Raw genomic sequence first — 27,196 nt, 5'->3', positions numbered from 1 at the left:
ATGTCAGAGAGCTATTTTAAGGTTTTACAAAAGGGAAGGTTCTTCATTCAAAGGCTGTCACTGACGTGTTAGATATTTTGTTGTACAACTGTCTCAAGAGAAAAGGTTTGCCCTGTTTTATAAATGCTTCAACAGCTTCTCAAAATGTCTAGAATGACACAAACTAACTAAACCTGCCTGGTACACTTTGGCAAAATTGTATTCACCTATTATCGACTTCTTATTGGTAGGGAAAGATTCAGGGAGGTTGTATCTCATCTAAAGGCAAATTTGCCATTAACATAAAGACATAAATATTAAAACAATATACTTACAGTCCACTGAGCTATTACCAGTCTGGTGGTTATTTATCTAGCCGTATACTATGATTGAGTACTCCATTTATCTTATCCATAATCCACTTCCAAGCCATAGTCAACATTTTCAACTGTCCTTTCAACCTAATTGCCCGAAGGCCTGGTCCCACATTCATGTTTTTACTTTCTTTCTAAAGGTGAGGAGCGATGATGACGACCTAATTTCCCCTGGAAGTGAATTCCACAGGTGGGGGGCTACCACCAGGAGGGCCCTGTCCCTCATCCCCGCCAAACGTGTTTGAGACAGAGGCGGTGCCAAGAGTGGGGCCTCCCCAGAAGATCTTAAACTCCAAGGTGGGACGTAGAAGGCAATATGTTCAGACAGGTATGCTGGACCGGAGCTGTATAATAAGGGATTGCTTACAGCTAATAGGATGTAGCCTTTAGCTTCCTGCTTAGTGACAAAGGAACTGATCTGGCTCACTATATTGTTAATTTTAAATAGCAATAGTTGACTATGAAACTTGGAAATTTTAAAGAAGATAATTGCACAAATAATACGATCTTAAGCACCTTCCCATTTACTTCAGAAAGTGCTGCATATTTCCAAAATGACACATTGGAGACACAATTGAGTTATATTGAAAAAAAAAATATTCAACTACAGTTTTAATGATATTTGACAGCTTGGACTGGTGCTGATGAGAAATGAAGCCTGACAAGTCCTAGAGGGCCGGTGGTTGTGAACTCTTGTTTTTTGTGCATATTGAACTAAAAATGGTTTGTCTCCAGACATGTATTTTCCTGAGTAGGTAGTCCGGGTCTACCTCTAGGTTGAAGTGGAAATATTCAGAGCAGTGGTTAAGGGAGAGTTGCAGTAGGCAGCTTCCTCCAAGCATGACTCATTCTCCTATGACTCAACAGAAGGAATAATTGGCTCTTCCAGACAAACTCAGTGAAGGAACATTAAGATAGATTCAAACAAGGAAAAGCCAGAGCAGCAGCCAGACTTTTTTTTTTACTATGTGTGCCAGACTCCCCTAGCAGGTATGGTTACTGGAAAACAATAGGTTCTGTAATCCTAAAAGTAATCCTAGTCCAAAGAGGGAGGCTCTTCCAGTTTCCTGCCAAAATTGACTTTTACCAACTGCTACCAACCAAAAGTAGCAGAAGGGTGAATCTCAGCAGGAAAGTGTGGTAGGGCTCCAATTGGATTAGAAGAATATTACTGTTGCTTTCCTATATATATAGTTGTTGTTGTTGTTGTTCTTTAAAATAAAGGCAGCCCATTTGCATACTCTTTTAACCATGGCATGTCTGAGTGCTGGCAAAGAGTGTTCCAACATATAGGACTGCATCTCACGATAATAGGAAAGCAGCTGGGATTGGATTTTTCCGCCACGCTTTGTCTGTTTTCTAATTAATCATTTTGTTTTCCTGCCCACATCAGATGTTACCTTTCTCCACTTTCTTTAGGATTTATATGTTTGATTTGCCATCACACTGTAGAGATTTGTTTCCCTCTATTATCCTTCCAGGATTTCGATTATTTATCTTTTTTACAGGCACCTCCGGTGGTGCAATGGGTTAAACCCTTGTCCCAGCAGACAGGTTGGTGGTTCAGATCTGGGGAGCGGGGTGAGCTCCCATTTCAGTTCTAGCTTCCCATGCAGTGACATGAGAGAAGCCTACCACAGGGTGGTAAAACATCAAACATCTGGGCATCACCTGGGCAATGTCCTTGCAGATGGCCAATTCTCTCACACCAGAAGCGACTTGCAGTTTCTCAAGTCGCTCCTCACACACAGAGACAAATCTTTTCTTTAAAAAATCAATTCAGATCATAGGAAGTGGTTTAAAATTAATTCTGATCTTTTCCCCAAGCCTCTAAATTGGCGATCGCAGGAAGTGCTTTAAAATTAACCCTGAAATTTCCCCAAGTCTTTGCATTGGTGATTGTAGGAAGCGGTTTAAAATGGGGGAAATTGGCATTTTGGCTCCTCCCACACATGGTGTCATTGTTTTATTTACAAGCGAGCAACAGCGATTAACATCACATGGGAAAATTGGTCATTTTGCCCATCTCTACTTGGGGAATTTAAAAATAAGTTGATTAACAACTGACATAGGATTGTTGGGGAAATCAACACTTCAGAAATGACAAAATACCTCAACCCCATGGTTCAAACTTGAGTCGTGTGAAGGGCACTGTGGGTTGCCATTTCTTAAATGTGTAGAAACACTGATTTTATTGCATGGGATTAAGTCCTAATTGTGTTATTACAAAACAGCTTGCAAAGCTCAAAGTATGGAAGGGGAAAAGTAGAGAAGCCCAAACAGAATTTTACAGTTCCATCCTTCACTTCTCTGTTTTTAGTTGTATTATCCTTGCACCCTGTCCATTTTTTTTCAAAAAAAGTTGTAAAAAGTGATCTTTTTAGACAACAGTTGACAAAATTCCAGAGCTAGCCAGAGGGCTGTGTTCAGGGGCTATTATTGTTGTGTGCCTTCAAGTCATTTCTGACTTATGGTGACCCAACAGTGACCCAATTATGGAGTTTTCTGGGCAAGATTGATTTAGAGCAGTGGTTCTCAACCTGGGGTCCCCAGATGTTTTTGGCCTACAACTCCCAGAAATCCCAGCCAGTTTACCAGCTGTTAGGATTTCTGGGAGTTTAAGGCCAAAAACATTTGGGGACCTCAGGTTGAGAACCACTGATTTAGAGGGAGCTTTGCCTTTGTCTTTATCGAACACTGAGACAGTATAACATACCCAGTAAGTTTCCATGGCTGAGCAGGGTTTTGAACCCTTGTCTCCAGTATCATAGGATAATGCTCAAACCACTGCACTACACTGGCTCTCTGGTACTTTAAAACCTTTCTTTCCTCCACTCCCAAGTCCTAACTGCATGACTCAGTCAATATATTCATGTCTCACCATGCTGTCTTTATAAAAGAACAAACTGACTTGACAAGTTATCAAATTATCTGGAAACACTCACCAGTTGGTTCTGGTAGGCAGTGACAGCAGTAAACACAGTCTCTGGAAAAATAAATGTCCGGAATTCTTCAGATTTCAGGTTAAGCAGAGAAGCTGTATGGTCTTTCTTCTTGATGATATGCACCCTCGGCTGATATTTGTGCATTGAATTCAGGATTATCTGGAGGGGGGAACGGGGGAGGAGAAAGACTGTGAGTCCTCACTTTCAACCAACAGCATTCCTACCAACCTTTCTGGCATTCTTTGGATCTTCCAGATATTTTCACAAAGAGTTCTGGGCATTAGGTACACATATTCCTCTACAGCAACACCCTCTTATGTCATCTATATTAATAAAATTGAGTCTGTGAGGGATCTGTGTGCTTCTATTTTTGCCGAAATTTTGGGGGAAGGTATTTGGAGAAACAGAAGCTATAATGGATATGAAGATAGGAAAAAGTGCAAGCATTGCATTGTTGTCACTATATAACGTTAAGAAATTGAAAAAAACAGAAAGATGCAATAGATAACATGTTAACTGCACCAAGATTACTGATAGAGAGGAACTGGAAAGGTAAAATAAATATACCAATTGAAGAATGGTATAAAGAACTATGGAAACTAGCAATAAATGATACATTGACATGTAGGTTAAGAGTGAAGAAAGGGGTATGGAAGGAAAACGACTTTGATGAAGTTTGGGGAAAATGTATTGAGAATGGCTTAAAAGAAGTAGATGGGAAATTACCTCCACAAGAAGAAATGGTATTTTGGAAAGAGAATGTAAATTGAAGTGGCTCGGAAGGGGGGGGGGGCACAGAGGTGAACAAAAAAAAGTATGCAAGATATATATATATATATATATATACACACACACACACACACACACACACACACACACATATATATATACATACACACATACACACACACACACACATACACACGAGGGGTATTTTTAAAGTAAGGTCCGTTTTGTTGTAGACACTAGCAGTTCGCGCCCATACCGCAACGAGTGCCTGCGTTGTGTACCGGCATGCCTCGGGAACAACTGTGCTCAGTTTCCGCTCTGTAGCTAACTTGTACGGTTCTGTTCTGTGCTTTAAAAATGTTTAAGACTATCAACTCACCCACCGCATGTGAGGTTCGCTCAGTGATACGGTTTTTGTCAGCAAGGAACCTGCCTGCTGCAGAAATTCATCGACAGATTTGTAAAGTGTACGGTGATACTGTTATGAGTGAAAGCAAAGTGCATAAGTGGGAACAACAATTCAAAGATGGCCGTGACAACGTCCATGATGAGGACCGCTCCGGTTGCCCTTCTTTGATTACAGACGATTTGGTGGCTTCAGTTGAAGCGAGGATTTATGAAGAGGGTATTTTAAAATTGGTTCAGAGGTATGATAAGTGTTTGAACAAACTTGGCAACTATGTCGAAAAATAGAGTGAAGTATGTATTTTCTGAAAATAAATTTACTTTTTTGAAATAAACTTTCATTGTGTACTTATGTTCCAACGGACCTTACTTTAAAAATACCTCTTGTACATATAATTGATGTAATGAATTGAGTATGGAATATAAGAGTATCGAAGGTATTGACGTATTGATGTATTCTAAGGAAACCAATAAAAATATATTTTTAAAAACTCCGATCCCACCCACGTATCTCAGCAACACAAGGAACCAAAATCTCACCTTTTAAGCTGGGAGTGGCCACATGCCCACCTATTCCAAGTTGTAATCAGCATGGATGGACATGTGGATCGTCCCCTTCCCCTCCTTGCTCCCCCCATTTGACCCCCCATTATCTGGAGGGCTCAGTTTTGTGATACTCACTTCCAGTTTTCAGGGTTGCACTCCTTCCCTCCATTGAAATTTCATTATCTTTTAACTGCTATCTTAAAATAATAGCAAACTCCTAATACCCACAGAGGCTTTGGGCACATTATACTCAGTCCCAGCAGGTGTGCCAGCAGGTGCCATTGCCTACGAGAGTGAGCATTGTTTTCCCTTCCCACAGGGCCAAGCTACTCACGTGACCATGCTGATCAAGCTCGTTGTTTGTTAGCTTCACTTTTTCAAAGGAGACCATCTGCTTCAGCAATTGTTCCCCTGTAAATGGAGAATCCGGATGCACGTACAATCTAGAAAGCCAAGAGACACAGGGTCCATCAGTGTCAATCAATCACATCTGTTACCACAACATTTCCTTGTATAATAAAGTAGTCCAACAACTCTCACAGCTAAAACTATCAGGCATAGCTGGGTTAACACTGCTGTTTGCCCAGGTAAAGCTGAATCCACAGCTGCAAAATATTTTGCTCTTACCTTCATCCTGATCCTTTTTTAACATAGTGTGCCTCTGGTTTTGCAGTGAAAGTACTACTTTTCAAACTCTGAGAGTTTTAATGCAATCCTTAATTTCATATTTATAGATGTGTTTCCATTTTGCAACATGTGTCCTGCACCCCGAATTGGTATCTGATTGGAATCAGGAAATAAGGTAATTGGAGATCAGGATAGGTTAGTTATGTGTGGTGTCCATTTTTTTTACATTGCCTCTTTTAAAATGGACATTTGAACATTTGAATACCAAAATGTCTGAGATTTTCTGTTTATTGATATGTGTGTGCGTGTGTCACGTATTAAATATTTATTGCTTTAGTGAATTTTATTTAAATACAGCCATTCCTCCATATTTGTGAAGGTGAGGGATTCAACGGCAACTGCTCTATGACATTCTTAATGGCTTGAATCCTGTTTTAATGTTTGCATATTTGTAGATTTTAAATTGTATTGAAATGCTTTTAATGTATGCTGCTTTGAGTCTCCTTATGGAGAGAAAAAACAGTGTGTAAATAAACATAATAAACATAATAATAATAATAATAACAACAACAACAACAGTAACAGTAACAACAACAATAATAATAATAATAATAATAATAATAATGAAAAAACTACTCTGGGACCTCCAAATTCAGACTGACAGAGTTTTGGAGCACAATACTCCTGACCTCATGATCGTGTTAAAAAAACAAAGTATGGATCCTCGATGTTGCAATCTCAGGCGACAGTAGGATTGAAGAGAAACAACTGGAAAAGCTGACACAATATGAGGATTTAAAGATCAAACTGCAAAGACTCTGATAAAAGCCAGTCAAGGTGGTCCCAGTGGTGATCGGTACACTGGGTGCAGTGCCTAAAGACCCTGGCCTGCACTTAAACACAATCAGCTCTGTCAAAATTACCATCTGCCAGTAAGGTGCAGAAGGCCACCTTACTGGGATCTGCACGCATTATTTGCTGATACATCACACAGTCCTAGACACTTGGGAATAGGCTTGGGTAACCACAGAAAAATTTGGTTCTAAACTCGTTTTGTTTTTAGGGGGCTCTTGCGTTTCGTTTTTTTAATAATTCCGAAATTTTCCTTTTAAAAATTTCGAAATATACGAAATTTCGTATAATTACGAATCGATTCGTTAATGGTGGACGCGATTGCGCAATATGCTAAAAAAACCTCCAAATGGGACAGGGGGAACTTCTGAAGCTTCCCCCTCCCTCTATTGTTGACTGTTGGTGTGATAAAACAAACAACAACTATAAAACTTGCACCAGACATGCAAAAATAATTACGAAATAATTACAAAATAATTATGAAATAAATTGAAAAAATTGTTTCGAATCTAATTTACTCCTCACACTATTCCTGCATGGCTCAATATTGGATCGTAAGCTAATTTAAATACGAATTAATAACGAATTACGAAATTAACGAAACCGCCCAAGCCTACTTGGGAAGTGTCTGACGTGTGATCCACTACAACAGCCAGCAGGGTGATCTTGTTTGCTGTGGACTCATTTTGTTGTGGTTCAGATAATAATGATAATGATAATAGTATCCATTGGAATATCTGATTTGATAATCTAGACTATATGGCAGTGTAGAAGGAGCTTTAGTTTCCCTGGTGCTTCTCCATTCTGGCATATCTCTCCTTATCTTGCTTGTTTCAGTTTGTGCAACAGTCATTTTACATTGAAAAGAAAATATAGGCAACACATACACACACACTGTGGACACATGGACCCATGGATAATTGTGACTCTACATTTTGACTATACTTGAATAGAATCATAGTACAAACAAATGCTTAGGGGAAATATTTTGAGAATGGATCACATTGTATTCCAAAATTTGTAAAAGCCAAATAGAAAAAAAAAGTTGTATAATTTTGCCCCCCAAAAAAGCCAAACCTGTAATTCACCCATTATCCAGTATTACAATCCTAGTTATAAACCTCAATAATCTCAAACAGAACTGGAAAAGACACCTGTCTGGAATGCTCGAGATTTCTGTATGAAAGTATAAAACTGGATGGAGAAACTTATAGTCAACTTGACATCAGTGAACCTCAGTTCCAATTGATCTCAGTCCATATAGCCAATATGGTTAGTTACAAACCAATAGTATCCCAAAGACCACAGATTTCCCATCTCTGGGACGGATAATCTTGAATCAGATAGACCAGTTGTAGAGATGTGTTTATTATAAAGTGTTATTTATAATGTGTTTAAACTGTATTTATAATGTTTATTATAAAGTGTTATTTATAATGTGTTTAAAACTGTATTTGTGGTTTACATTTGTTGCCATGGCCTAGCTGTGAGGGATAGGTTGCCATGGTGACAAGACAAGGCAGCAGAGGAGGTGGGCGGAGCTAAAGGAGTAAAAGGTTTGAAAGTGGCAGTTAAGCTCCAGTCCGGTGGAGGAGACCCGGAGAAGAGCAGAGCCAGTTAAGGGCTCTGGGAAATAGCAGAGTCAAGAAAGGACTCTGGGGAAAGTAGTTTAGTCCGGTGGAAGAGACCCGGGGAAGAGGAGAGCCAGTTAGGGCTCTGTTGTAAAGCTGTGAGAATTCAGCAGTTCTTAGAATTTGTGAATATTTCTTCAGCAAGAGAGCTGAAGGTGTTACTTTGTTAGATTGCTTAGGTTAAAGAATCTAACAGAGTGGGTTTAAGGATCGCCAGTAAGGAAAGACTGGTGATCAGTGGTTTGTTCCGAGTATAGGGCAAACAGTGTGGACATTCACAATAGAGAACTCTGAAATAGTATAAGCCCTTCACTAAAGAAGGAGTTTGTAGATTTGTAACCTTCAGAAGCCTGAAAGTATCTCAAACCAGCCATTTTGTAACATCAAGCCTTGTGCCAAGTTCAAACTCTCAAAACTGCAACAATTACGTTCTGTTAACAATAAAACTTGTTCTCTTTGTATTTCAAACCTGCCTCCTCCATTGCTTTTATGCTTGGTGCATTCCACACTACCAAAATCACCTCACAACACAACTAAGGATAAACAGAGACATAAACCAGCGTCTCTAAACATATTGGTGGCAGCTTAATTGATATTTAAAAGAAGGTTCCTCACAGAATATTGGTGACATTAAAGAAGATTAACACTTCCTCACATAATTTTTGGTGGCATCTAGTGAGATTAGCGCTGCTTCTTTACATTTTTGGTTGACAAGCGGTGGGATTAACGCTTCTTTACATTTTTGGTGGCAGACGACGGGATTCGTGTAACAACTAATCGAGTGCCTTAAGTTTAATTTTAAAATAAGTTGTGAGGTAAAAGTTGTTGAAAACATGGCTACCAGGCGGCAGAGAAAGCTGGCTGAAGAAAGAGAGGTAGACCAAGGAGAAAGTTCGGGCTCTGAGATAGAGACAGAGCCAGTGCCTATGTCAGAAATGGCTTATAAATACAAACTGGAGATGGAGGAAAAACGATTAGAGATGAAACGATTGGAGGTGGAGAGAGAGGCGAAACAAAGAGAATTTGAAGAAAAACAAAGGGAAAGAGAGTTTGAAGAAAGACAAAGAGAGAGAGAATTGGAACGGGAGTTAGAATTGAAGAGAATGGAGTTTGAGCTAGAAAAACAAAGGTTGGCTTTGGCACAAACATCCAGTGTTGTCCAGGAAGGGAGATCTGGAGTGGATACCCCAGATTTGACAAAGAAATTCCCAAAATTTACCAAAGGAGATGACCCAGAGAAATTCCTTATATCTTTTGAAAGATGTTGTCGAGATTTTGGGTTGGCTAAAGACAAATGGATGATATACCTAAGGCCTCAGATAAATGAGAAGCTTTTACAGATTTATGGACAGATGCCGGAGGAGTCTTGTAGAGACTATGATCTGTTTAAGAAGCAGGTTCAACAGGAATATAGATTGACTCCTGAATATTATAGATTTAAGTTCAGGACGTTGAAGAAAGATAAAACACAAAGTTTTGCTCAGGTGGCCTCTAGATTGTCTCAACTGTTTGATAGTTGGATAAAGACGTCTGAGGTAGAAGATTATCATCAGCTGAGGGAACTTTTGAAATTGGAACAATTTTTCCAATTAGTTCCTTATGAAATTCGTTGGGTGATTCAAGATCGCAAGCCATCCACGATTGTAGAGGCAGCGGGTATGGCAGATCAAATAACAACCTTGAAAGAAGGATTTAAAAGGGAAGATCTGCCAGGGGACAAAAGAACAAACAGGCAGCCATTTTATTCACAACAAAAGCGCCCACAGCAAGAAAAGGGTGCTGACATAGAAGACACCCCCTATAGGAGGCAGAGTGTAATAAGACCAACTGCTCCTGAGGTAAAACGACGGTGCTTTCAATGTGGAGAATGGAATCATTTAAAATATCAATGTCCCTTGTTAAGGAAAGAGAAAACAACCCTCTTTGTGAATAAAATGAAAGAAACACCAAGGGCAGAAGCAGATACTGTTTCAAAGGAGAGTTCAAGCTCAAAGCCTCAAGAGAAACAATGTTTGTTCATCCTGTCAGGCAGCCCATCTAAGGATTATTTAGAAACCATTTATATTGATAACAAAGACAGGAAAGGACTTCGAGATACAGGTTCCGAAATATGCATAGTGCATCCCGAAATAATACCTCAGAGATTTCAGCAGCCAACCTCTGAAGTAAGATTAAAAGGCTTAGGTCCTGCGATTCCGACAGCGGTCGTGACTTTGCCAATACAATATGAAGGATGGAAGGGTGTGTGGGATTTTGCAGTCAGTCCTAACATACCATACCAATGTTTAATTGGAAATGATTTGGCTGAGGAGATTAAATACTGTAAGATGGCGTGTGGGGAGAAAAAATGTATCAACAAAAGCCCTGAACAGAAAGCCCTGTGTTTTGCCATCCGACAAGATGGGGATGAGAGCCCAGAAGCCAGTGCTACAGTTGCTGAGCTTGTTAAGAAGACGGGAGGAGTTGAGGAAATTCAACAGGAACAAAGAGCAGAAGAACAACCCTATAGATTTATTGCTGAAGATGGTGTTCCAAATATAAAGTCAGAAGTGTACAGCCAGAAGAGACCATGCAAACGAGGAACAAGCCCTGCAGCAGAGCCGATTCCAGTGGCTGATTATTTGAGAACCAGTGAAGAGAGTATAGAAACAATAGGTCTGGAAAGACAAGTGATAAATTCTGAGGAGAAAGAGGAATCCTTGGCCTTAAAAGATGTATTTCCTTCAGCTCCACATAAAGAAATTACCTCAGCCGAACTTTTTGACAAAGACAATAAAATAAAATCTAAAGGGAAAGCTGAAGAAAAACAAACTCTAGATGTGACAGTAGAAGCTGATGCGAGTCCAGAATATCCAGGGGTCTTCTGTGAAACAAAGATCCATACACCTGAAGGGCTAATTGAAATTAAGATGACTTCTGGACATGATTCATCCACTGTAAAAGTTCCAGATGATCAAACAAAAGAAGTTCTAAAGAATGGAACTATAGCTGAGGATAAGAGTTTATGTGAAACTTATCAAAGAGCTGGCATCAACAAAATGATAAATACAAGATTGTACCCTATGACAGGTGATGGTGAAAAAGAGAGACATTTTGTTGAGAGTAAAACTTTAGATCAACTCTTCCTTGCTAACTCTGAACATGCCGATGTGTCTACATCTGAGGAGAGGGTGAACAGAGGAAGAGGATTTGGCCGGGTGTCGGAAGAGAGATCTCCTTTGTCCTTGGGCGGAGAGGAAGGAGAGAGTGGAAGCCAAGTTGATAGACTGACAAGAAAACTAATATACACAGACTATATTGGTGATAAAAGGAAGAATTTACAATTTCCAGCTTCGGGGGTTCATCCAGACTACAGTGATGAGATCACAAGGGAGAGAGTAGGTGTTCTTGTTCCTTCTTCCAACGGTGGCGAGTTCTCTTCAAGACCAGGAGAGAATATTCAAGGAAGTGCTGATTCTTCGCAACAACAGAGTGCTACGCTGAAGCAAGTCTCATTTCAAGCCTTAGAACTCGATAAAAGCAGAACTGTTCCTGATAATTGGAAGACCAGATGGAAAGAGGATAACTCCAGCAGCGGAGAGGAGAAAGAAGAAGAATGTGGTACTGGGGGAAGTGTATTGGCCTGTTGTAATTTGAGACTGGGTATCAGGGAAAGGAGAATTGGAATTGAGTAAAAGAAAAAACAAAAACCTTATTCTCTACAAGGGCCAGATCAAATAACACATTGCGTAATAAAAGTGTTAATGTAAAAAGGTAATAGATGTGTAATGTAGTGTAATATTTTAAAAATGGTTAACCTGTTTTAATTGCAGATTCGTGAAATGTATGATGTTATTACAGTGGTGAACTGTATATGTTTCATACCCTAGGTATAAGATATGAACCCATTATATTAAAGTGTGATAGGTATATACGTTTTGCAATAGGTAATAAATATTTACAAATATATGTATAAGTATAAAAATGTGAGACTTTGATACCACATCCATAGATGATACTAGAATTTCGTAGGTTAAAGGTTTGTATGTATGTGTAATTGAAATGTATTTAACCCTAATATGTTTCCCTTTCAGAATTGGTGTATATGTATTTATTGTTAAATGATATGTGGAATTATTTTTGCCATTCTAGGATTAAGAAATGTGCAAAAATATATTTCTGGGGAGGAAGGTGTAGAGATGTGTTTATTATAAAGTGTTATTTATAATGTGTTTAAACTGTATTTATAATGTTTATTATAAAGTGTTATTTATAATGTGTTTAAAACTGTATTTGTGGTTTACATTTGTTGCCATGGCCTAGCTGTGAGGGATAGGTTGCCATGGTGACAAGACAAGGCAGCAGAGGAGGTGGGCGGAGCTAAAGGAGTAAAAGGTTTGAAAGTGGCAGTTAAGCTCCAGTCCGGTGGAGGAGACCCGGAGAAGAGCAGAGCCAGTTAAGGGCTCTGGGAAATAGCAGAGTCAAGAAAGGACTCTGGGGAAAGTAGTTTAGTCCGGTGGAAGAGACCCGGGGAAGAGGAGAGCCAGTTAGGGCTCTGTTGTAAAGCTGTGAGAATTCAGCAGTTCTTAGAATTTGTGAATATTTCTTCAGCAAGAGAGCTGAAGGTGTTACTTTGTTAGATTGCTTAGGTTAAAGAATCTAACAGAGTGGGTTTAAGGATCGCCAGTAAGGAAAGACTGGTGATCAGTGGTTTGTTCCGAGTATAGGGCAAACAGTGTGGACATTCACAATAGAGAACTCTGAAATAGTATAAGCCCTTCACTAAAGAAGGAGTTTGTAGATTTGTAACCTTCAGAAGCCTGAAAGTATCTCAAACCAGCCATTTTGTAACATCAAGCCTTGTGCCAAGTTCAAACTCTCAAAACTGCAACAATTACGTTCTGTTAACAATAAAACTTGTTCTCTTTGTATTTCAAACCTGCCTCCTCCATTGCTTTTATGCTTGGTGCATTCCACACTACCAAAATCACCTCACAACACAACTAAGGATAAACAGAGACATAAACCAGCGTCTCTAAACATATTGGTGGCAGCTTAATTGATATTTAAAAGAAGGTTCCTCACAGAATATTGGTGACATTAAAGAAGATTAACACTTCCTCACATAATTTTTGGTGGCATCTAGTGAGATTAGCGCTGCTTCTTTACATTTTTGGTTGACAAGCGGTGGGATTAACGCTTCTTTACACCAGTGTTTCTCAACCTGGGGGTCGGGACCCCTGGGGGGGTCGCGAGGGGGTATCAGAGGGGTCGCCAAAGACCATCAGAAGACACAGTATTTTCTATTGGTCATGAGGTTCTGTGTATGAAGTTTAGTCCAATTCTCTCGTTGGAGTTCAGAAAGCTATTTGATTGTAGCTGAACTATAAATCCCAGCAACTACAACTCCCAAATGTCAAGGCCTACTATCTCTAACCTCCTCCAGTGTTCACATTTGTGCATGTTGAGTATTTGTACCAAGTTTGGTCCAGATCCATCATTGTTTAAGTCCACAGTGCTCTCTGGATATAGGTGAACTACAACTCCAAAACTCAAGGTCAATGCCTATCAAACCCTTCCAGTATTTACTCATAGGAGTTCTGTGTGCCAAGACTGGTTCAATTCAGTCATTGGTGGAGTTCAGAATGCTCTTTGATTGTATGTGAACTATAAATCTCAGCAATTACAACTCCCAAATGACAGCATCAATCTCCCCTTCAACCCCACTAGAATTCAAATTTGGGAGTATCAGGCATTTGTGCCAAATTTGGTCCAGTGAATGAAAATACATCCTGCATATCATGACAATTCATAACAGCAGCAAAATTACAGTTGTGAAGTAGCAACAAAAATAATGTTATGGTTGGGGGTCACCACAACATGAGAGAACTGTATTAAGGGGTCGCAGCATTAGGGAGGTTGAGAACCACTGAGATAGACCAATGCAGCAGGCCATTTCCTGCAGTCAGAAGACAGCAGGACATTTATACCAATAATCTAAGTGTAAGAGGAAATTTTCACAATTGCATCATTATTATTATGTATCATTTTGTGAGAATTGCATCCCTACAAAAAAAATGATGTGTTGTATACTGAATGTAATTACATTTACAACCAAAATGCATAGATTACCAGGTTTTCTAGACTGTTAATAGCTTGAGTAGACATAGAACCATGTAGGAAACCTGGAGCTTGTCTTTCCATTCCGACCCATGTAATTGCATCCATTAATTCTCTGATAATACTGAGCAGGCTGTATATGCATACAGAGCTGCCAAAGCAGGCTTTCCTAACATTCTTGTCAACTATTAGTGGCAAATGAGCCATTTCCTTTGGTGTCTCTTGGTCATTCTTGGCCCCATTTTAGAGATACTCTCCCAGTCCTTGATGCACACACATACACATGGACCAACTTACTTAATTTATTTTGTATGAGCCTTCAATTTCTTCCCCGAACTTCAGCCAAAGAACTGCATACCAAAATTGATTACCCAGACATTATTTCTTCTTGGGCCAAAATCCGTATGTTTTAACTTGTGCCCAAAGAGAAAATGATTTCCAGTCCCTTAATTGTGAAATTAGTGGAAAGCTCCGTTTCATAATGTGAAGACCTAGACAAATCTCTTTCACCTACAATTACATCTCATTGTGTTAATTATCATAATAGCCCAGATTAAAACTCTTCCTCTGCATGAAGTTTAGGAACATCAAAGTGGAAAAGTGTACAAATTAAAGTAATCTATTGGTCAAAATTAATTATAATATATTCCAGTTGTAGATTCATGTTGGGGATTTACATTAACACAATGTAGCCAAAACCACCCCAGGCCTTTGAGAACTTTATAATATGATGGACTTTTAGTTGTTATTGTTGTTGTTTACTTTATTTTAATTGCTTTCCAGTTTTATGAAGGTTTCATTGCTTTTAAACTTGTGTTCACTTCTTTGTTATAACTGTTGTAATCAAACTTCACTTCCAAACTGTGGAAAAGGCAACACATAAATATGCTGATTGATGATGATTACTTTGCCCTGTGCAGAATTATAGTATCCACATCTACAGCAAAAGTGTTAACTTTATATATACTGATCTAGGGGGAAGTAGCCAATTATGCATGTGATGAAATGAAATATTCTTACAAATCTGTGGGATTTTTTGTGTGTGTGCGCGCGCGAGTGTGTCAGGACCGATTTGAGAAACTGCAAGTCTATTCTGGTGTGAGGGAATTGACTGTCTGCAAGGATGTTGCCCAGGGGATGACTGGATGTTTTTATAATAATAATAACAACAACAACAACAACAACAACAACAACTGCTTAAGTGCAAAAGACAAAGAGTGAATGTAGTAAAAACACAATCCAGAGCAAAAAAGAAAACTGCCAAAAGAAGGCACACCATGGACAGTTTCTGGCAAAAATTGAGAGCCAAACTGACAAAGAAAAAACATGGCTGTGGCTCACAAATGGAAGTGTGAAAAAGGAGACTGAGGGCCTGATTCTAGCAGTCCAAGAACAAGCCATTCGAACCAATGCCATCAAAGCCAGAATTGAAAGGTTGACAACAGATCCCAAATGTAGACTCTGCAAAGAAGCAGATGAAACAATAGATCACATCCTCAGCTGCTGCAAGAAGATTGTGCAGACAGACTACAAGCAGAGGCATAACACCTTTGCTCAGATGATTCATTGAAACCTGTGCCACAAATACCATCTGCCTGCGACAAAGAACTGGTGGGATCACAAGACAGAAAACGTTACAGAAAATGAACACGTCAAGCTACTCTGGGACTTCCAAATTCAGACAGACAGAATTTTGGAGCACAATATTCCTGACCTCACTATCATGTTAGAAAACTAAGTATGGATTGTCGATGTTGCAATCCCAGGTGACAGCAGGATTGAAGAGAAACAAGTGGAAAAGATGACACAATATGAGGATTTAAAGATCGAACTGCAAAGACTCTATCAAGTATTTCATGTTTATATTGGTTTTGCTCCATGGTGATGTCCATATTGGGAATCTGAATATTGGCATACAACAGGAGGCACTGGATACAAATCCTCACCCAAGTTTGATGGAAAGCTCCTTGACAATTATTCTTTTTCATTATACCCAACCTCATAATGCTTTGAGTTCTCCTAAGGCAGGATATAAACACCTTTAATAAATACATCTATCTATTCTATTCTATGTATATAATAAACATGAACAGATGTATGTGGGGCAAGTATGTATGTTTGCAGCAGAATTCTTACCTACAAAGCCCTGAATGGTTTGGGGCCTGCCTACCTTCGTGACTGCATCTCCTATTACAAACCTACACAACCCCTTCAATCTTCTGGAGAGGCCTTTCTCTCGCTCCCGCCTCCTTCACAAGTGTGACTCGTGGGGCCGAGAGAGAGGGCCTTCTCCATGGTGGTCCCTTGGCTCAGGAACCTGCTCCCCAGAGAAATTAGGCAAGTCCCCATCCTGGCAGTCTTTAAGAAGAGTCTGAAAACTTGACTATTGCAGTGTGCCTTCAATGAATGAACAATAATCCCTGATCTTGACCAAACTCTGCATAAAATGTCCTCAGAAGCACTTTACCTATCTTCTAGTCTAATTAAACCTCACTTTCACCTCTCTGATCTATCTAGATACACTACATGACCTGTTTATACAGTGTTTTAAACTTTTAATCCTTGCAAGTCATCCTGCCCAATTACTGTGACCTTATATTGGTTGGTATGTTTATTTATACTGTTTTTGTATTTTATTATTGTTATTAATTTATTTTTTATTATATTTTACTGTTTGTATTTTATGTACTGTACTGTTGGGCTTGGCCTCATGTAATCCGCCCCGAGTCCCCTTGGGGAGATGGTGGCAGGGTATAAATAAAGTATTATTATTATTATTATTATTATTATTATTATTATTTCCTATTGACCCCCACTGTGACCCCCATTATTGACAGATCAGGACCAAATTTGGCACACAGAACCCCGATGACGAACTGAAAATCCTGGAGGGGTTTGGGGGGAATTGCACTTTATTTTAGGGAGTTGTGGTTCACCCACATTGAGAGAGCACAGTGAACACAAACAATGGTGGATCAGGACCAAACCTGACACACAGACCCAACATGTTCAGGTTTCGATACTGACAGGGGGAAGGAATTGACATTGGAATCAGGGAGTTGTAGTTCACCCACATTCAGAGAACACTGAGCCCAGCCGACAATGGATCTAGACCAAAGTTGGTACAGAGTGCCAATGTGGCCAATTCTGAATACTGGCAGGGTTTAGAAGTGATTGATCTTGCATTCTGGGAGTTGTAGTTCACCCGCATCCATAGAGCACTGAACCCACCCAATGACAGACCTGGACCAAACTTGGCAGACAGACCCAACATGGCCAACTATGAAGGTAGATAGGATTTGGGAAGGATTGACCCACGATTTTGGGAATTGTAGTTCACCCACACCCTTATGCATTTTCTAATGGATGCATTCATACCAAACAAAAGCAAAGACTGACTTTCTCTAATAAATATCCTTACAAATTACCTAACCTAGGCATCACTGGGTATCTAAGCTAGTATCATCATAATTACAAGAAAAATATGGGCGGGCAAACACGGACATCACCATATCCTTGGAACAAAGCCAGTATAAACACGAAATACATAATAGATAACCACAAAAGCATAAATGCATAAGGTGGAAACCGTCAAATAGAGCAAATAGCCTTTTACCTTCTCGTGATCAAATACTGTGGTGGTATTTTGTTCCCTATCCAAACGATGATATTTTGTAATAGGAACAGGTGGTTTATATTGCCAAAGGCATGAATCAGCACTCAAAGAAACAAACACAAAAAATGCCCCACAGCCAGAAGAATTGTCAACAAGCTAGAACTCATAAGGCTGGTGTGTCTTTCAAACTTTTGGTCTGGTTAGTAAACCCATTCAAGCTAAACTGCCTTCTGTGCTTCGGAACCCTTGAAAAGTTTGAGAATATACTTTTTTCCCACCCAAGGAATGCTTCTGTGTGCATTCATAGCAAAGGGGGGGGGGGGGTGCTTTGCATGTTGACAACAGGAAAGGAAGGATTTCGTAGTCATCTCTTAGTGAAGGTTTATGAATGGAAATGCTTTCAAATGATATTGGCTAATCCTCATTAATTTCAGCTTCAGCAACTGTAGTGCTGAAAGTTGCTTCTGTATAGAAATGATGCGAGGAGAGCCTGAGGGCATAAATGTCACCGAGGCTTATCTGTATCCATGATTTCCCACCCTCCACTTTCCTCTCTTTCTTTCGCAAGTGAAGTGTGTGTGCATGTTGTGTCATTTGACTTAAGACTTGCAAAACATGTAACACATATTATCATCATTTCAACACCTTCGCATTGAAAGGTGGCTTTAGTATCAGGGTCTTAAAAAACAGATGTCGGAGAGCTCCATACTTACCGATTAAGCCATTAAGAGAGTGTTCATTCAATCTGCAAGAGACCCTCCTAATAGAATATTTCTTTTTTTCTTCTAACAAAAAGTGGCTTAATATTTCTATACAGTTTTTAAAGGCCACCTTTGAAAAAGGCTTCTTTATACATGAGAAATCTGTGTAAGGATGAAATCCTATATAAGCTTTTCTCTTAGGCTCATTCCACCGTTCTGAGTCAAAATGCATTATTACTGAATGTAGAGAGAATGAGATGTGGGGGAAGAATCCAGAGTATATGGGGAAGCGAGGATAAACATTTTTCTTTCCATCCTTGCCTCTATCCCATTCATGCCACACACAAATCAAACTTGAAAAAAAATTATGGGTGCTAAAGGAAGAGTTTTTTTCAATTTCAGTTTCCGGAAAGTAAAAAACAACAACCTGCAACCAGGGAGGTCTGGTTATCTGCACCTGGCCTCAATGTATAAGGCCGTATTTCAAGTGTGTGTGGTGCAAAACTGCTACATCCTTGGCAAGATTGTTCTCTCTCAGCCCATCCAAGGCTGATGGCCTTCAAGTGTGTTAGATCGCAACTCCAACCACCCCCATTCATCTTGGCCTTTTAATGTTTTGATCTGGTAAGGCCAGGCGTTTCACTTTGTTTTAAATGTCCATGGAATCATCATCGTTGTCATTACCATCGATGTCCTATTTTTACACAATAATAATACTATTTATTTCCTATATTTATACCCCGCCCTTCTCACCGCCGAGGGGGACTCAGGGGGCCTCACAAAAACACCATACTGCATCATCATCACAAAACTACGGCAATTTACAGTGTGTTAAAGCCAGAACAGATAAGCATACAATAATAATCATCATCATCATCATCTTTATTTATACCCCGCCACCATCTCCCCGATGGGGAGTCGGAGCAGCTTACATGGGCCAAGCCCGGACAACATATTACAGCAAAGATAAAACCAAAACATAAACAACAAGCAACATCATCAAAATTACATGAGAAAAAAATGAATACAGCAACAAAATATCATTACAATAAACACAAACACAGTGACAGCGAGTGGGCCACATGTACAGGATAAAATGTTTTAAAACTCTAATGAGATAAGAATAGGAGCAAGTTATTTGCAGGGAGCTCATAAAGAAACTCAGGGTTGTGAACTAAACTTCCCAATTGGGGGGGGGGCATGTACTCCAGTGACAGAAACGCTGAGGGGAGCAGTAGTGTCATGTTATGCACTTACTCGCCAAAGGCGCAGCGGAAGAGCCAGGTTTTAAGGTTCTTTTTAAACGTTTCTAGTGTAGGGGCTTTCCTGTTCTCTCCAGGTAGTGAGTTCCAAAATCAGGGAGCCACAGAGGAGAAGGCTCTCTCCCTTTGCTCACAAGATGAACTTGTGAGATTGGCAGGGGCGAAAGGAGGGCCACCCCCGAAGATCGAAGAGCCCTCAGTGATGCAATGTGCTGTGATCTGCTAGATAAAAAAAAACCCATGGATGCTCAAATCTCATTGTATACTAGGGTGGGTCAAAAAGTAATGCCTCCATTGCTGTAACTTTTATTTCCTTGTATTGTTATTGGCACAGTGGGTTAAACCACTGAGCTGCTGAGCTTGTTGATCAAAAGGTTGCAGGTTTGAATCAGGGGAGCGGCATGAGCTTCCACTGTCAGCCCCAGCTTCTGCCAACCTAGCAGTTCGAAAACATGCAAATGTGAGTAGATCAATAGGTACCACTCCGGTGGGAAGGTAACGGGACTCCATGCAGTCATTCCAGCCGCATGACCTTGGAGATGTCTACGGACAATGCTGGCTCTTCGGCTTACAAATAGAGATAAGCACCAACCCCCAGAGTTGGACACAACTGGACTTAATGTCGGGGGAAAACCTTTACCTTTACCTATTGTCAAAGGCTTTCATGGCCAGAATCACTGGGTTGTATGGCAGTGTAGACTCATATAATCCAGTTCAAAACAGATAATGTGATATTATTTTTTTTTAATAATCTGGATTATATGGCAATGTAGAAGAAGCCATTCTTATCAAGTCTCTTAAATTGTAAGGCATTATTACAAAATGTGAACTACTTTGAGTGCTTTAGCCACGTTGACCAAGACCCTATCTAAATCTGGAAAATAAATGTTTTAAAAAATTGCACTCTACTCCACTTATACATGGTATATGTTAATTATGTCGCTCTCTTTTTAATTTAAGTGCAAGAAGGCTGACACATGAGTAACAGATGCAAACAACACATACAAAATATACAATCCAAACAAAAAGTCCCTATAAACTATACTAACACAGCAAACTAAAAGAAAATAATTATTCAAAACACCAATAAATTATAACAGATTGCAGTGCTCTTTTCAAAAACACTTACAGAAATTAGTTTTCGTTGCCTTCTAGGCAAACCTGCCCCAGCTGCATTGAACTACGTTGTATGAGTCTGCTCTGACCATATAATGCAATTTCAAACTGTACTATATAGCAGTGTAGATGGGGCCTAGGTCAACCTAAATTCCAGATTAAGTATGATGAAATCTGGAATGTAACTAATAATCAATGGGAAAGGATACAGCATGCCCTTAGTAAAAGACTACAGATAAAACGTAAAAAGACAAATATTCACCATGTATTTTGCAATGTTCAAAAGAAAGTACAGCTTAATCTGACTGGTGAGAATTGGTCAGATGACAATTCCATGGAAAAATGGATTAGATATACTGTCCATTTATATTAATTTATATGCCTACTCCATCGTAGATTATATCTATTTTCATCTCTCACACACACAGACACATACCTTCCTTTTTATTTATTGAAGCATATATCATTTCAAAATCTTATTATTTTAAAAGTATAACTGAATCTAGATTCAACCCAAGGAAGCTGTGACAATCAGGTGGTTCACCTTAAAAAGATAAATTTTCAAGAAGACACAATTCAAAGTATCTCAGTTGACATGATTGTGAGCTTCTTAATTCCAGAGCAGAGTGCTTTATTTTACCACCAGATACATTTCCAGAGCACAATGAGGGATTAGGAAAGAGATTGCGCACATCCACGACACTGAAAATAGATTTGCATGACAGAACTATTAGGTTATCACTTTGTTAGAGAACAAACAGCAGTTCAAAGAGATGAACTAGCCTATCGATATCTCTGAATGTAGTGTTGTTGCACTATTTAAAATGTTTTATAAGTAAAATAGGAGGAAAGTAAGCAATTCTTAAACAAATAAAAAACCCGTAAAGCCAAAATCTAATTGTGACCCTCTCTTATGGATTTTCTAGATTTAGGAGGTTTGCCAATGCCTTTCACTTGGGTTGAGAGAGAGTGACTTGCCCATGATCACCCAATGAGTTTCTAGAGCTGAGTGTTCTACTCTATTCTCATGCCACTATATCAGTGTTTGTCAACCTGGGGGTCGGAACCCCCAGAGGGGTCGTGAAGGGGTGTCAGAGGGGCCGCCAATGACCATCAGAAAACAGTATTTTCTGTTGGTCATTGAGGCTCTGTATGGGAAGTTTGGCCTAATTCTATGGTTGGTGGGTTTCAGAATGCTCTTTGATTGTAGGTGAACTATAAATCCCAGCAACTACAACTGTCAAGGTCTATTTTCCCCAAACTCTACCAGTGTTCATATTTGGGCACATTGAGTATCTGTGCCAAGTTTGGTCCAAATTAATCATTGTTTGAGTCCACAGTAGTCTCTGGATGTAGGTTAAGTACAACTCCCAAACTCAAGGTCAATACCCACCAAACCCTTCTAGTATTTTGTGTTGATCATGGGAGTTCTGTGTGTCAAATTTGATTCAATTCCATCATTGGTGGAGTTCAGAATGCTCTTTGATTGTAGGTGAACTATCAATCCCAGCAATTACAACTCCCAAATGACAAAATCAACCCCACCAACCCCACCACTATTCAAATTTAGGTGCATTGGGTATTTGTACCACATTTGGTCCAGTGAATGAAAATACATCCTGCATGTCAAATATTTACATTATTTTTCATAACAGTAGCAACATTACAGTTATGAAGTAGCAACAAAAATAATTTTAAGGTTGGGGGTCACCACAACATGAGGAACTGTATTAAGAGGTCATGGCATTAGGAAGGCTGAGAAACACTGCACTATATCATGATGGGTCTCAAAACTTGCCTGTTCTGCTAAAGACGTCTTTGTGAAGTTGAGTTTAAGATATGTGTTGGTTTTTAAAATCCTAAATAGCCCAGGACCGGGTTTTAAAAATAAATTATTCTTAACCTTAGAATCATTAGTTATTGCACCTCCACAAGTCCTAACAATGATCAGAGAACTTTGAAGCTGTAATTCAATAACATCTGAAGACCCAAAGTTTTGAACCATTGTTTGAAAGGATCCCTTCTGCATGCAAGACCCAACTTCAGTCTTAGGATTAGCACCAAAGACTTTGTCAATTAATTTGTTCAATTGCAGGTACAACTAAGCAACATGACTGTGGTCTTTTCTCCCTAAAGAAACTGCCAAGCTCCTCTTTCTAGATAGGTGTTGAAAACCACTTTATTTTATAAGCAAATAAATGATCCATTTTATTTTTAAAATTTAATTATTTTAAATAGTATAATTCTCAAATACGGTTTTGTTGTAACTTCTCCCTTTTGTGAGTGGGAGACCTTAAAACACTGAGGATATATATTTAAATTAAAATAAAATGGTGAATGTACAAGTACAACTTCATGATCACCCATTCCTTATTGAGCAAAAAGACGGGAATGTCAAATATAGGAGTGAATGTAGGGTAGATGAAACAAAGCTGAGGTTGGCATGGTTTGCAGAAGTTAGCTTCTAAATTTTAGGATCTAGGTGAAAAAAACGTTGTTGTTTATTCATTTAGTTGCTTCCAACTCTTCATGACCTGATGGACCAGCCCATGCAAGAGCTCCCTGTCACCATCCCCAGTCCCTTCAGAGTCAAGCCAGTCACTTCAAGGATGCCATCCATCCATCTTGCCCTTGGTCGGCCCCTCTTCCTTTTTCCTTCCATTTCTCCCAGCATCATTGTCTTCTCTAAGCTTTCCTGTCTTCTCATGATGTGGCCAAAGTACTTCATCTTTGCCTCTAATATCCTTCCCTCCCATGAGCAGTTGGGCTTTATTTCCTGAAATATGGACTGGTTGGATCTTCTCGCAGTCCAAGGCACTCTCAGAATTTTCCTCTTATACCTTCTTATAGTGTGAGGCTTATTAAATATGATTTTTTGTCGGCGAGCAGATGGTGACTACTGGATGGCATATGTTCTGTATCAGAAACTAGAGCAATTTTCTGAATCAGCACTCCAAATAACCAAACCAAATCTAAAGTTGACCAAAAACTTATTCATAACCCTTTTGGTATTTATGTTGGAGAGTGGTCCCTGGTCAAAGTGGTCCCTGGTCAAAAACACATTGTGAACCACTGCTCTACACTGACCACTTATCCAGGATCGATCCAGAATGACGAATACTGGATTGACCTCAGATTGATTTTGGTTAATGCAGTCCAAGAATACATTAAGGTGCCTTGGACCTCATGAACCCTGTCATTTAGTTGCCACAGAGCTGATTCACCCATCCTTTGAGATAAGTGTTTAGTGTAAATGTGCCCTAGGAAAAGGTAGAGATCTGAAACTGGTTGGCTTTTGAAAAAACAGCATTTTTTCCAGAGTGCGGTGGGGGGGGGGGGGGGGGGGAGAGAGAGAGAGAGCTGGCTTTGCTGAATGCAATTCCAAACTCAGCTAACAGGAAATAACAAATCTAACAAATACTAAGTTGCTTTTCCACGACTGTGTATTATGCAGATGTTCCAATATCAGTGAAGCTGAAAGGCCTGTGCCTCCAAGCTGAAAACCATCTTGCATTGCAAGTCAACCATTAATCCACTACAGTGGGTAAACTTAACTCATGGGGTAGCTGTCAGTTGAAAAAAATATTTTGTTTCATGAATGGCATCAAGTTGTAATCTAATCTTTTTTGGCGTTGCACTTGGCTCAACATGCCTGGATTTCTCTGAAGTGAGAGAATGGAAAGAACTGCAGCAAGAGCAGAAATGTATACATTTTGAATGTCACTGTTTAAATGCTGGGTGGAAGATGTGTGGCCCCCAGATGTTGGGCTGCAACTGTCATCAGCTCGAGTCAGTATGGCCATTACCGAGAGATGATGGAAAATGCCATCCATCGACATCTTAAGGTCCACACATTCTGCATCCTTGATTTAGGCACAAAAAGGCACGTGAAGCACAGAGATGAGGATCACATGATCCTTCATATGTTTTTGACTAAGGTTCCCACAAAATCTTACCCATAATGGCTGGGATTCTGAAAGTTGAAGACAAAACATCAAAGGTGGAAAGCTTCCCTACGCTGGTTGCAACATAGAATCATAGAATTGGAAGAGACCTCGTGGGCCATCCAGTCCAACCTCCTGCCAAAAAGCAGGACAATCGCGTTCAAAGTACCCCCAACAGATGGCCATCCCGCCTCTGTTTAAAAGCCTCCAAAGAAGGTGCCTCCACCACACTCCGGAGCAGAGAGTTCCACTGCTGAACAGCTCTCACAGTCAGAAATTTCTTCCTAATGTCCAGGTGGAATCTCCTTTCTTGTACTTTGAAGCCATTGTTCCACGTCCTAGTCTCCAGAGTAGCAGAAAACAAACTTGCTCCCTCCTCCCTATAATGTCTCCTCACATATTTATACATGGCTATCATGTCTCCTCTCAGTCATTTCTTCTGCAGGCTAAACATGCCCAGCTCTTTAAGCCGCTCCTCATAGGGCTTGTTTTCCAGACCTTTGACTAGGAAGTTTGAGGATATATATAATTTTCCTATTAGCATTTGCTTATACAGTAGAGTCTCGCTTATCTGACATAAACAGGCTGGCAGAACGTCGGAGAAATGAAAATGTCGGATTATACAGAGTCTCCTACTGTTACCCGTCCGACCCGGCACTTGACACCTAGAAAACTAACAACAGGGACTCAAAGAGTTAAGGCAAGGCAACGCCTTGGGGCTTGAGTGGCCCAGCAGGAAGTGCCTGGATACCTTTATTATTATTATTATTTATTATTATTAACTTTATTTGTACCCCGCTAGCATCTCCCGAAGGACTAGATGCGGCTTACATAGGCCAAGGCCTCAACACACAATATAACAATACAAAACCTAAAGCAAATTAAAACAATTAAAGCAATATAAACAACAAGCAATAAACAATACACTAAGACACAATAAAACTGGGCCGGGCCAGAGTAATGGGTACAGAATTAAAAGTGCTGATGTGACAGGTGATATGTAGGATTATAGGTAAGTGCAGTGTGCCGGCAATCTTAATTTCTACTAAAGTGCTTCTGGGACTTGTTGTTGGAGTTTTCCTATTCTGGAAAGGCACATCGGAACAGCCAAGTCTTCAAGTTCTTCCTAAAGACTGCCAACGTAGAGGCCTGTCTAAGATCTTTGGGGAGGGTGTTCCAGAGTCGGGGGGCCACCACAGAAAAGGCCCTCCTCTTTAATGGAAGAGGAGTGTGGAAATCACAGAGGGAAGGAGAGAGGATACTTCCGCTTTTGGTCCTGTCTCTTTTCCCCCCTGCTCCTCATCTTGCCTTTTTCACTTATTGGGAATGGAGAGAGAGTTGGGGAGCACTCCTTTAATTGAAGGAGAAATGCTGGAGGAAAGGGGGGTGTTGGATAAGAGCGCCAGATAAGATGAAATGTCAGATAAGCGAAGGTCAGATAAGCAAGACTCTACTGTATTTGGATGTATCATAACCATTGCTACACACAGAACTACAGCTTGGAGCATTTCTTTTACCAAGATACAGTTATCATTCCAATATCTTAGTTAGCCATAATTATAACTGCCTTGTTAAAGGTGTAGTATTTGCTCATTTTTAGAAAGCAAAGCTGAATTTTAAAAAAACAAACATATATGAGTTTTAGAAGCCATTGGATTTGCCCAAAGGTTATTCCCTATTGGGAAAAGATATCAAAAACAATGGAAAGTATTTCAAAGTACTGTTACAGGTAGATTTTGATATGCTATTAATAGGAGCAATGAGTGATTCCAGAATTAAAATAAAATCATAGAATCATAGAATCAAAGAGTTAGAAGAGACCTCATGGACCATCCAGTCCAACCCCTGCCAAGAAGCAGGAATATTGCATTCAAATCACCCCTGAGAGGTTGCCATCCTGCCTCTGTTTAAAAGTTTCCAAAGAAGGAACCTCCACCACACTCCGGGCCAGAGAGTTCCACTGCTGAACAGCTCTCATAGTCAGAAAGTTCTTCCTCATGTTCAGATGGAATCTCCTTTCTTGTAGTTTGAAAAGAACAAGAATTGTTCAAAAGTATGATTCTGGAAGGACAACCAGTAAATTTATGATGGAAAGTCAAAAAAATGGGTGATGGAAAATTGGTATAGTTATCTATATGACCAGGTCCAATTCCAAATTATAACAAGCATAACAGGGGATGATACTCAAGGTTGCTGCTGGAGGGGGAATCCTTTGTTGGGAGGTGTTAGTTGGCCCTGATTGATTCTTGTCTGAAATTCCCTAGATTTTTGAGTGCTGCTCTTTATTTACTGTTCTGATTTTAGAGGGTTTTTTTTTAATACTGGTAACCAGATTTTGTTCATTTTCATGGTTACCTCCTTTCTGTTAAA

At 39.7% G+C, this 27,196-nt stretch overlaps 1 protein-coding gene across 1 annotated transcript in view; it reads right to left on the bottom strand.

Annotated features, from left to right (window-relative positions):
* Positions 1–27,196, bottom strand: part of TBX20 (T-box transcription factor 20) — an 86,341-nt gene that overhangs the window by 25,968 nt on the left and 33,177 nt on the right. Inside the window, exons 4-5 of the mRNA XM_060781623.2 lie at positions 5,313–5,421; positions 3,299–3,457 (exon numbers count right to left, since the gene is read on the bottom strand). Coding sequence (XP_060637606.2) covers positions 3,299–3,457; positions 5,313–5,421 — 268 coding nt within the window. The remainder of the gene's footprint in view (positions 1–3,298; positions 3,458–5,312; positions 5,422–27,196) is intronic.

The sequence above is a fragment of the Anolis sagrei genome, chromosome 6 (assembly GCF_037176765.1).
Source record: "Anolis sagrei isolate rAnoSag1 chromosome 6, rAnoSag1.mat, whole genome shotgun sequence".
NCBI lineage: Eukaryota > Metazoa > Chordata > Lepidosauria > Squamata > Dactyloidae > Anolis > Anolis sagrei.
The sequence above is the reverse complement of the archived record's forward strand: the minus strand, read 5'-3'. Positions and strand labels throughout refer to the sequence as shown.